Here is a 12,775-nt window from a genome sequence, read left to right as displayed (position 1 = left end):
CCCAAATTAATCAGCCAAAACATGACTCCTCGGGCCCGAGCATTTGAAGTGAAATGTTGAGTGGTGTGTAAATGTTGACAATGTTGAAGCCCTGTTAAACGAAGGCAAGTCTGCTGTTTTCTCTTATCAGCCAACTGAAGGCTGTTCAAAAGGAATTTCTGAGGTGGAGTCCGCACAGTGTTTGGGTTGGTAACGGTTGCCAAGCAACTCTGTTCCAGTCTGTAAGAGTTGCCAGGCAGCACAGTTTCAGGTTAGCAACGACCACTGCACATCAAATAGTTTTTTTTTCTTTTTTTTCTGCTTACATCTCATTGGCTGACAAATGGCTAACCCATAATATTGAATTAATTATTTGCTGGCATTTGGCTTCAAACTCCAGAAGGATGTTATCTGTAACACTTACAGGCCCAAAATAATTCTGAAATGATATTCCCATTCTGTTTGTATTTCTTCTTTTTCAGTCTGCATTGATGTAGTTACAGTCTTTTATATTTCTCTCACATTTCTCTTTTCAAATGGGATGTGAATTATAGAGGAAGTTGACATGACTTTTCTTCTGCATGCATGTCTGCTCCCATGGTAGCGCTGTAGTAATGACAACTCCGTTATGATTGTTTGAAGTTTTTATAATTCTGGGTGTTTCTTTTTTTTGAGATTGATGTCTGAGGATGAGGGCTAACATTTTATATCCTTTTTTGTGTGTGCACTTTACCAGTCAAAAGGGTCCCAAATGAAGCCAAAGCAAGATGAACCATTAACTGTCTCAGAACAACACATTCATCATGATTCAGTGTTTTTTAACAAAGCGCATATTCAATGTCTTATTCTTTACAATGTAAGCTCTGTTATATGTTTTCCCCAATATCTGTTTGGCTTATGTTTGATGTTAAATGTCATTTTAAGCTTTTATGAAAGTTGAATAAAAATATAAAAATAAATGATTCAAAAAGTCACTTATCGCCACCTAATGGCATAATGGTGTAACTAGCAAGAAAGTGTAACTTTAACTGTTGTGTAGTTGCATTTAAACATATTTTCAATGTGATAATTCTTTTGACCATTTTTTAAATTCAAAGTGAGTGGGTCACATTCATTTCACTGTTGTGAATCTCAGCCGTTTTATTTTCAGGTGTCACATCAGCAGAGCTTGTGACGGAGCTCTTCACACTACATCTGAATTAAATGTACTGCCTTGACAAATCAATAATTACCTCTCTTATTTTCTCTCTCTTGCATTCTCTCTCTCTCTCTCTCTCTCTCTCTCTCTCTCTCTCTCTCTCTCTCTCTCTCTCTCTCTCTCTCTCTCTCTCTCTCTCTCTCTCTCTCTCTCTCTGTGTGTGTGTGTGTGTTACACTGGTACTTTGAAAATGACTGATAAGGTGAAACTCCTATACATCAGACTAATCAACCAATTAATTATTCAATTATTCAGTCATTCTACCTGTAGACATTTCAAACTTCCTGTTTGTTTGGATGTGCAGTACATTAGCATGCATTATTAATTTGTAAATGTGTGTATCTTTCTGTTGAAAATGTTCACAGTATACTTATTCGCCATGTTAAACTGACTTTAATTTATCTTTTTTCTTTATAGACTTGTCGAAAAACCGCTTTTGTGAACTCCCTCCAGAAGTTTGTATGTTTGCGCCGCTGGAGTCTTTAAACCTCTATCACAACTGTATAAAGGTCATTCCAGAGGCCATTATAAACCTACAGATGCTCACCTACCTGAACATCAGGTAACACCCACACTATGATGTCTTTGTCTGTTAACATCTCATTATAATTCATCCATTTCTAAGACTATCTTAACATCTGTCTATTATGTTTTTGTTGATCAAGCTGTTATTAAAAATAATGTCTTTTGACTGAAACCGCTTTTAAATCAAATTTAGACCCATAGAAATGCATTGGAATCGACTGCAGATGCAATTGTTGTGAAGTAAACTTTATTTAATCAAGTTTAAAAAAAAATACAGTAAAAACTAACATTGTGAAATATAATTACAATTTAAAATAACTTTATAAAATAATTATCCATAAAAGTAAAATAACTTTAAATAATAATCTTTCTTTTTTAATATATTTTAAAATGTAATGTATGTAATCCTTCGGTCCAAATCAGAATTTTCAGCAGCTTGTTTGGGTTAGTAAGTTTTTATTTTTATTTATTTTTTATAAATTAATACTTTTATTCAGCAAAGATGCATTTTATAATGTTGCAAAATAATTTATTCCAAATATATGCTGTTCTTTCTAACTTTCTATTCAACGAAAGAATCTTGAAAAAAAAATGCATCATGGTAAGCGGAACAACTGTTTTCATCATTGATAAGAATAATACATGTTTCTTGAGCTGCAAATCACCATATTAGAATGATTTCTGAAGGATCATGTGACACTGAAGACTAGAGTAATGATGCCGAAAATACAGCTTTGGCATCACATGGATAAAATACATTTTAAAATATATTACAATAGAAAACAATTACTTTAAAGTTGTAGTAATGTCTCACTATTACAGTTTCTACTGTATTTTTTATCAAATAAATTTTGGTGATTTTTTTAAATCAAAAGCCTTGGTGAGGCTGCAGAGACTTCTTTCAAACACATAAAAAATTCTTACCAGCCCCAAACCACTGAACAGTAGTGTAATTTTGTCCAGCAACTGTAAGAGCTTTCATTTTTTTCAGTTGTTGTGGGGGTTTCCTCATTAAAGAAAGTGAGAGATGGTATTAAATGGTATTTATTGAAGACTATTGAACCTAATTCTTGTGTTTTGATGTTTTCAGTCGAAATCAGCTGTCCGTTCTCCCCAAGTTTCTCTTCATTCTTCCTCTGAAAGTGCTTGTGGTCAGCAACAATAAACTCCTGTCTATTCCTGATGAGATCGGAAAGGCCAAAGACCTTATGGAACTGGTCAGTATGTGAAAATACACACGTAATTAGTGTATATAATATATTCATATGTACACAGTACATGTTTTCTGTGTTCAGGACATCAGCTGTAATGAGATCCAGGTGCTTCCTGCTCATATGGGGAAACTACTCGCGCTACGAGAGCTCAACATACGAAGAAACTGGCTACAAGTGTTACCAGATGGTATAGGCACATACAAAAAGACAGATATATCAATAGAAGCATCTACCAGATAAAACTACAAAAGCTTAGCTGGATATAAATTCACATTTAACACATTTAGGCTCAATCCCAATTCACCCCTTGGCCCTACCCCTCCGTTCACGTCTAGGGGTAGGGTGTCCCGATTCTTGTTGTGATAGAGGGGTAGGGCGAAGGGGTAGGGCTATGAGAAAGTTCACAGAATACATCGCGAATCACCGGTGAGATGGCTTCGCAAACGGTTAAACATTTAAATTTAGCCCCAGATGACACCACCATGCACTTTATTTACTCTTATGATAATAATATAGTCATTTAAATTAAGAAATTGTATAATAAATTACCTTTCCGAAACAGAAAAGACATACATTTCGAGGAAGGAACATTATAATCATCATGTTTCCTCAGAGGTAAGAGCAGCGGCGCTCATTGTCAGTCATTGTTGTGGAGAAATCCTGTAAAAACTCGTCGCTTACGTCAGAGCCATCATCGACAACTGATGACGTATAATCGGGTTCATGAAGGGTTGTTCCATTTCCTAGGGGAATATTTCAACCTCTTGGCCCTTGTCACTCTGTTTTAAGGGCCAAGGGGTACACTCGAAAGCAAGGGGGATAGGGGCAAGGGGTGAAATGGGATTGAGCCGAAGTGTTTATGCTAGTTATGCTACTTACTTTGAGATAGGAAGGAATTTCTCATTATATCTTTAGTTTTACCCTTTCTTTCTCTTTCTCACAGAATTGTCTCATCTGCCGTTGATCAGGTTGGATTTCTCTTGTAATAAGATCACTGAGATTCCCATATCTTACCGCAAACTTAAGCAGTTACAGCACATCATTCTTGACAACAACCCCATGCAGTCTCCTCCCGCCCAGGTATTTCAGTAGTACTCAACTGTTACATGTGTGGCACTGAAGCCAAAGACTTGCTTGATTGTTGTCCCTGTCTGTTGGTAATTTCTTTTCTCTTGGCGCCATCCAGTGGCTGACATTGCAAAATACATAAAATATCAAGCATATTGATGCAATAATGATGGTATTTAATTTTTTTCTAATCTTACTTAGGATACCACATAGGAATGTCCCCTCAAAAAATAACATAAACAGTTCTGGGGAAAAAAAACTATTACAGTGTCCACAAATTTTTTTTTGCAGAACAACTGTTTTAAACATTGATAATAATAAGAAAAGTTTCTTGAGCAGCAAATCAGCATATTAGAATTATTTCTGAAGGATCATGTGATGACACATTTATCTTTGTTGAGAAAAATGTAATTAAACTGGGTTTGATTCCAAACTTTTGTGTAATTTCTATTGTCTGAGATGTTCAAGGACTTTGTAGTGTTTAAATCACATTTCAAGCATAATTTCTGCATTGTGTATTATTTGCGTAAATAAATAGGCTACTCAACCACTCAACCCCCCTCCCCCCAAAACACAGCGAACCTGTGGTGCTTGGCATTTTTGCCATCGCAGTGGTAATAATCTGCCATTGTCACAGCCCTAACCAAACCACACTTGTCATTTTCCAGTTTGATTACTGAAAGGATCCATGGGACCCATCAGCCATTACATTGTGCCCTTAAAGGTTGTATCAGCGATTTCAGGCCCAAACAAAAATTCTCACATTCATCTAATCTTTCCTAACGATCCACTAGCTGCCCGCCCCATATGCAGTCTGTCAAAAAACGCGTCTCTGTAGGCAGCCTAGGCTCTGAGATCTGCACACAAAAACAAATGGGTACAACCACCACTCAGAATCAAAATAAACAGTGTTCTAACCAATCACCGACAGGGGCGGGTGTTGTTTGTTTTTGCGCTCGTGCACGGCGCCTTCACGCGAAGTCGGAGCTAAAGAATAAGGCAGCGTCTATCAACCCTATGCTATCAACGGACCAGATACATTTAACATGGAAGAGGCAATCCCCAAGATGAGAAGGAGGATTAGGGCGAGGGAATACCCTCGTTTTTCGTCAAAGTAACGAATAATAATCAGGAAGGCTTTTGAACGGTGGAGAGAATTCAAAGATTTGAAAATTTTTAAATCGGACGCTGAGGTTGCGCTGTTTCTTCTGGACAGGTGAGTAGCTTCTAGTGCTGACTTTTTTGCATTTGAACTGTGTGTGAAAATATAATTCTTTAAAAAATATGAGTGAAGCTCGACTAAACTCGGATAGCTGTAGCGAATATCAGATTGTAGGGATTTAGTGTGTGAGATTGGCATTCTAGTGAGCGAGTTGATTCTGACGAATTGGAATTCGTTGAGGGAGGGGCGAGCTAACTTGGTTTGTTTGGGATCTCGATTCAAACACAAACAGAAGTGACTTCACCCACAATCGCTGATACAACCTTTAAGCAATGCACTTAACCCAAGTTTCTTCAGTGTTGTTCTTGCTTGAAAGGAAGACACATGCTGGTGTACCTGTGGGCAGTAAATCAAATGATAAAAGGGGGTGTTGTGTGATGATGTGCAGGATTACGTTGTTCTAGTCACATCGTTGGCAAAGAACTGTGTTCTGAACACTCAATTAAATCTCATCATCAGGAATTGCGTGTTGTTGATAAGGGTTTGGTCCTTTTTCCTCTTCATCTGTAAAATCTTTTTTTTTTTAATTATGTGAAATGCTTAACGTTTTGTTCTGTCTGATAAGTTGATAAAAAAAAACAAAAGATCATGGTTTCCCTGACTCTGGCTTGTCTTGCTCAGACACGCAGCATGTTCTTCCCTTAACTGAAATTAATTTTGGATTTGTTTGGAATGTTCTTTGGTCCGTTTGGTTTTTCCTTGGAAATGCAATGCTGAGAGAGAGAGAGAGAGAGACAGACAGATGGATTCCAGTCAAGTGACTTTTTTAATGTCAATGATATGTTAGCACATTACAGTAAAAATAAAAATAAAGGTTATTTATCTTATCTTTTTATGAAACACAAGCTGAATTAATTTTTTTGTGAAATGCTCATAAATCCAATCTTACATAAATTGATGAATTAGACTTAATGTGAATATTGACATGAGAATGAATATTGACTAAATATAATGTCCATCTATTTGTTATGTATGTGGTGCAACTTAAAAAAAACAGTTTTTGAAAGAAGTCTCTAATGCTCACCAAGGCTGCATTTATTTGATAGAAATACAATAAAACAGTAACGTTAAATGTTGTTACAATTTAAAATAACTGCCATATTTAGGGGCCAAGAACCAAAGGTGCTAGGGCACCTATTGTATCCGTTTTCTTCTTATCATTTTTCCTGAATGGGAGTCAATGGCAGCCCTATCAACGGAACATAGGAAAATTATGAAATTTGGCACACTTGTAGTGATGTTAATGAATAGTAATTGGACCAATTTTTGAGTCTCTAAGACCAACTCTATAGCGCCGCCACCAGTTCAAAAATTCAACATTGAAATGGTTATAACTTTTGAACCCTTTGATCTAGAAAAATGAAACTTAGTACAAAAAACAGTAGTGGCCATTTTGTAAAGTTTTGTCAAATTTTGTCCCAACATTTGCTCAAATGATCTTTGGACTGCGTAGCACAGAAATGACTGAATAGAATTTCATGACATACTGGTTAAAAAAAAGTTATCATGTTGCAAACTTAACGACTTAACAAGGTCGACACAAAATTGGTGTAGAAGCTGTAGCTCAGCCAAACTTTGATCAATCGAAACGAAAATTGGTACACTTCATTGGAACCATGATCTGAGGGTCCATGCCAGAGTTGAGAACAGCGCCACCTACAGGTCATAAGAAATGAAAAATGGCTATTTTGGCCAATAACTTTTGAACAGTTTGTCAGAAAATTATATAAAAATGTGTCAGTGTCATGCCGAATCCGTGGATACCGATTTTGCCAGGATTGGATGTACCACGTGTCTGCCATTTTGAATTTGGTCATAAATTGCAATATCTTTTAAACTATTTGACATATCAGCACTAAATTTGGTTGGGATGATCAACAAAATGTCCTGAAGGGACATGAAAAGTTTGAACACAGTGCCACCTAGTGTTCCAGAAATATAAGTTTTTTTTGCAAAAACGCTTATAGCTTTTGAAATCATAGTTCAAAATTGAATTGCTTTATGTCATTATATTCCTTGGTTTATGCCGATTCCGACGATATCTCATTTGTCATTTTCCAACAATGTGACTCCGCCAAATTGGAGCAAATAAATGATAAACAGTTTTTTTGTTACTCCATCTACAAATTTTGCCCAATTTTGTCCAAAGTGTGATCAGATGATCTTTGGACTGAACCGCACAGAAATGAGTGAACAGATTTTTGATAGTTTCCACTGTTCCCGAGATATTCCTCTCTGAAGTTGACCTAGCCTGTGTTTGTTGCCTTACGCTAGTTAGTTTAGCATAATAATTGGTTAGCATGCGAACCAGTTGCCATTCTTTCTAATGTGGGTCTTCAGCTATCAAGTTAACAATAAGCTACATTAACATAGCATGCTAATCTGGTTAACATGTTATGGAACTTTTTTGTGAACTCATTCTCACACTGAAACCTCTCCTCAGCAGGCTGGTGAACCCGAATGCTTTGCGTCGTGGGTTCGCAACTCAGTATGACACAAGTGCCCAGACCGCATGAGGTACTGTGGCAGGAAAAGATGCAGAAGTTGCATCTGTTTCAGGGATTGTGCCTAAGAATGATCTCATCTGAAGCTGTCACATACAACATGCAGTGATTTTACGTACAATTCATTGTTCTTCTTCCAGAATGGTAGTAAATGGCAGCCCTATGAACCACAAGTAGGAAATTAATGAAAATTGGCACACTTGTAGTGATGGTAATGAATAGTAATTGTACCAATTTTGGATTAAATTGAAGAAAAGAAACCTAACCCTAACCAAGAAAAATGAAACTTAGTAAACCTGATTCCAATCATTATGGTGATAACAATCAATACCGTCAGGGCTGTATTAAGACAGTGTGGTACCCCTGGGCACTATACCTCAAAATCCACCACCCCCAGCCCCACCCATCAGACATAATCAAGGTGATTTCTCAAATGTAATTTACTAACTTGTCCAACTACATACATTCAGGCATATGAGCAGTGAGCACTATATTCAAATGTCTCAAATCCAAATGTACATCAATTCATTGACAGCGTCAATTCACGTTTGCCTAAAAATAGTAATAAATCTATCAGGTTTCTTACCTATACAGGCTTGAAAACAGGTCAGGGGTGAAAAAGGTCAGAAGGCTATTCCCCCTCTAGGGGGGTCCGGGGGAATGCTCCTCCGTAAGAAATTTTTAAATATTCCATATTTTAAAGCATCAATCTGATGCATTTTGAGATGCATTTTTTTGCCAACCTGGGGAGAGTTGGAGAAACTTAACTTCAGCCATGAGTCAAAAATATTATGGCCTCCGTAGCGTTAGCTAATAATTTTACCAGCGCAGTTAAAAAAAAAAAAAATCAAGTCGAATTTCTATAACTCTGTGTGTTGAACTGATAATCACTCTTTTGTGTGTTAAACACAATCTACTTACTACAGACAATTTCATTATAAAGAAAAACAACAAATTAAAAAAATATGATCATAATCTATGACACAACTTCTATTATAAACTAGATTAGTGGGTAACTCAGCAGTAAAATTTTGAAAAATCACAAGTGCACAATAATTGTATAAAATCTGAACATTTTGTGAAAAAAACATTATTTAGTGGGGAACAAATAAGAGACAATAAGTGTAGCACTAAATCTGGTAAAATGTTTTCATGTATGAAGTTTAGCAGAACTGCTTCTTCCTTGATTTTGCGCAAGCAAAGGTGTCAACTACATCCCCAAAGTCCATTTCTTTGTTTCCGTCTCCACAGTTAGCTCAGGCTTCGTCGGAGTCAGCGCTGCTACAGGATCGCAATTCCCGTGATGTTCTCACAAAAAAACGTTCGATCCCTGGAACATTTTGAATTGTAGCTAAACGTTTAGCGTCCTTGTCTTTCTTTAACTTTCTTCTTGCAAAACCACTCAATTGATGTCTGTCCATTTTGGATTTAGATTCATTTTCTGTAGCCGTTAAAAAAATGACACATTTGCGTGTACTTTTGAACCAACTCATCTCTGACAGACTGGGGAGGGGGGAGTGATAGTGGTCATGTAATCTTTATTTATTTATAATTTATTAATTATTATTATTATTATTGTTAAATTAGTGTTCATAAACGGGTTATGTAGGCCTATGGTCTTTCAAGAATTTCAAGTTAATAATATAACAATTTACGAAAAATATTTTTAAAGCCTGTGTCATGTGGTGCTCCCTAGTGGTTGTGAATGGTTGGTGCCCCTGGGCATTGGCCCAAGTACCCTTATGGATAATCCGGCTCTGAATACTGTACATTAAGACTCCGCCCATTACAGTAGTGGCCATTTTGAAAAGTACAGTATTTTGTTTTTTGATCTTTGGACTGGGCTGCACAGAAGTGAGTGAACTGATTTTTTTAATTCATCTTTGTTCAAAAGTTATGATGTCGCAAACTTAACGAGGTCGACCCAATATTGGTTCAGAGGCTCTGTCTCGGCCAAACTTGGATCAATCGAAACGAAAATTGATACGTTTCATCGGTGCCATGATCTGAGGGTCCATGCAAAATTTGGGAACAGCGCCACCTACAGGTCATGAGATCTGGAAATTTTCTATTTTGGCAAATAACTTTTGAACAGTTTGTCAGAAGATTTTTCCAGGATCGGATGAACCACGTGTCCGCCATTTTGAATTTTGTCATAAATTGAAATATCTTTTAAAATATTTGACATATCGGCACAAAATTTGATATGTATCATCATTAGCATGTCTTGAAGATACTTGAGAAGTTTGAACACAGCGCCACCTAGTGTTCCAGAGATATAAGTTTTTTGCAAAAACGCTTATAACTTTGGAAAACATAGGTCAAAATTTGATTTCTTATTTATGTCATTATATTCCTTGGTTTATGCAGATACTTACGATATCTCATTTTTCATTTTCCAACAATGTGGACTGCTTCCATGTTTGAACAAACAAAAAACATTTTTTTCGCTACTGTTCCTAAAAAGTTTGCCCAATTTCATCCAACATTTGCTCTTTGGACCGATCTTTGGACCGAGCCACACAGAAGTGACTGAACGGATTTTTGATATTCACTACCGTTCCCTAGATATTCCACTCTGAAGTTGACCTAGCCTGTGTTTGTTGCCTTATGCTAGTTAGCTTAGCATGCTAATTAGTTATTTGAGTTGATTCTCATTTGAACTGTGGAACTTCTGCATCTATGTAAACACATGTCTTCCAAGTGGCACAATGAGATGAGTGACAGGCATCTGACCCAGAGATTGTGGCTTCAAGTCCTTTGTAGTACAACTTTATAAAATTGTGTGTAATGTTGTGTCATTTCAATTCCTTTATCATACTGATAAGCATTGTGCTATTCTTTCTTCCTATTAAATAAAAGTGTTTCATTTATTTACAAAGTCTTCATTTTGAGTTCATTCTCTTTTTAACTACTGAACCTCAGTAGCTGAATGAACTAATTTCTTCTGTGAGGTAAGAAGTTAAGAAGTAAGAATACTTTGCTTTCAAAACTTTAAAAGAAACTTTAATAACCAAAGTATTTTAACTACTTCTTGAATCTATGGAACCATTGGAAAGCTTGGCCCTTGTGAGGCTGCTTGCAGCTTTAATTTTAAATGTAATTTATTCCTGTGATGTCAAAAGCTGTATTTTAAGCATCATTACTCTAGTCTTCAGTGTCACATGATTCTTCAGAAATCATTCTAAAAGGGTGATTTGCTGCTCAAGAAACATTTATTATTCTTATCAATGTAGAAAACGGTTGTTCTGCAGATTTTCTTTTTTGCGGACACGGTGATAGTTTTTTTTTTCAGGATTCTTTGATGAATAGAAATTTCAAAAGAAGAGCATTTATTTATTTTAATTAATTAATATTCATTTCAGTGATCCAACTTTTACTGAGGCTGTAATTTCTGTGATGTTTTGTAATGTTCTTGTCAGTTTTTAGATACATTTTCTTCTTTGCTTTCAGATCTGCCTGAAGGGAAAGATCCATATCTTTAAGTATTTAAATCTGCAGGCATGTCGCCTGGATAAAAAACCAGACACACTTGACCTGCCTTCTTTGGGAAAGCGCTGCTTACCTCAGCAGCTAACAGACAGGTAACTACAGCAGGGCTTAAAGGGGCATTCGGCAACCCTAGGTATTTCTTCGCTGATTTTCACTTTTGTTGTCGCATGTTTTCACAACAAGCTCCCCCTACAGCTGTGAGACGTATATTTCACAACAATGTCGTAAAAAAAAAACTCACTTGCGGCACCCTCCTCCCCCTTTCTACCGCTGCTCATATGCATTTGTTATTATCGGAGCTGGCCAACTTTATAGTGTGGAGCTATGTCTACCGAGGGGGGTTATACATCATACACATTGAGGGGAGCGGCGTGTGCGTTTATGTCGAATTGCCATAAAGCGGTTAGTGTTTCTCGCTCGTTCTCACTTCTCAAGAGACTTCCTATTTCCAACTTACCGGGATGTTAATCCTCATGTTGCAAGGTTGGTTTTCCGCCTAGGAACGTTGGGGGGAACGGGGAAAGTCACCATTCTCACCAGAACAGGTTAATAAACCATCCAAATAATTTCTAAACAGTTTTATTAAGCTGAAATAGTTGCCGAATGCCCCTTTAAAAAATATCAATTGGTTCACTCCGAGCTACAAAACTACAGAATCAGTATTTTAACATTTCTATTCTGCGATCCTTCTGTAACATTACAGTTTAGATAACAGTTTATTAGAAAAACGCTATTAACTGGTTAATGTTAATTTTAAATGTGAGTTTTTATTCAGAATGGTTAAACTTGATTTAGTTTTTGTTTATGTTCCTGTTAAAATTTAGTTTGTTTCTGGTTTTTGTTTTCATTCCTTGAAATGGTTTGGAGCCCTGAACTACAGCTTTGTCATCTGTTAATGGCACTTTGTTCTACTAATAACATCACTTTCAGAGCTCCATGAATCATGTTGTCAACATATGTTTGTAACTAGTGAAGTATTTCCTGCTTTCCTGAGGATTTACACAAAGCATTTTACAGTGACTTTTCTGCGGGTTACATGCCAGTACGTAGCGACAGGTGCCCGTCTTTGTGTTCACTCAACTGAATTGTTCAACACTGATTCATTAAGAAAAGAAACATTAGAGGGAGTCGTTGAGTTGTCAATTCAAACCATTCGTTCAAAAGCACTGATTAATTTAAGAAACAAGTTACTTTTTTGTGAGTCATTTTATTGTTCATTCAAAGGATTTGTTCAGAAATGCTGATTCATTCAGGAATGAAACCCCTCTGTGTTGCTCGGAGATGTGCAATGGTTCTGCTTTGAATTTGTTTGAGACTATTTTGTTGGTGAAGCAATTACAAAGTAACTTGCAACTTGTGTTTAAAATGTTACTCAAATTAATATATTAATTTGATATTCAATATCTATTCAACAATAGTATTTTTTTTTTCCTTTTCAGTAGATTAAAAAATCAGCTGAATTAGAGATTTTTGTGATCTTTCTGGACAAATTAGCTGCTAGCCATCGTTGCTACTGCAGTATAATGATTCTAATGTGATGACTTTTAAGTAGTAACAAAGGCTTGTACATATC

The 12,775-nt window shown here is 36.4% G+C and overlaps 1 protein-coding gene across 2 annotated transcripts in view; it reads left to right on the top strand.

Annotated features, from left to right (window-relative positions):
* lrch2 (leucine-rich repeats and calponin homology (CH) domain containing 2) overlaps nucleotides 1-12,775 on the top strand; it is a 104,864-nt gene that overhangs the window by 20,627 nt on the left and 71,462 nt on the right. For both annotated transcript variants that reach the window (XM_077231224.1, XM_077231223.1), the window contains exons 2-6: nucleotides 1,595-1,739; nucleotides 2,793-2,919; nucleotides 2,998-3,103; nucleotides 3,860-3,996; nucleotides 11,164-11,294. In XM_077231224.1, the coding sequence (XP_077087339.1) occupies nucleotides 1,595-1,739; nucleotides 2,793-2,919; nucleotides 2,998-3,103; nucleotides 3,860-3,996; nucleotides 11,164-11,294 (646 nt within the window). The remainder of the gene's footprint in view (nucleotides 1-1,594; nucleotides 1,740-2,792; nucleotides 2,920-2,997; nucleotides 3,104-3,859; nucleotides 3,997-11,163; nucleotides 11,295-12,775) is intronic.

Source organism: Siphateles boraxobius, unplaced genomic scaffold (genome assembly GCF_051911475.1).
Source record: "Siphateles boraxobius isolate OS27281-9 unplaced genomic scaffold, OSU_SipBor_1 16, whole genome shotgun sequence".
Lineage (NCBI taxonomy): Eukaryota > Metazoa > Chordata > Actinopteri > Cypriniformes > Leuciscidae > Siphateles > Siphateles boraxobius.
The sequence above is the reverse complement of the archived record's forward strand: the minus strand, read 5'-3'. Positions and strand labels throughout refer to the sequence as shown.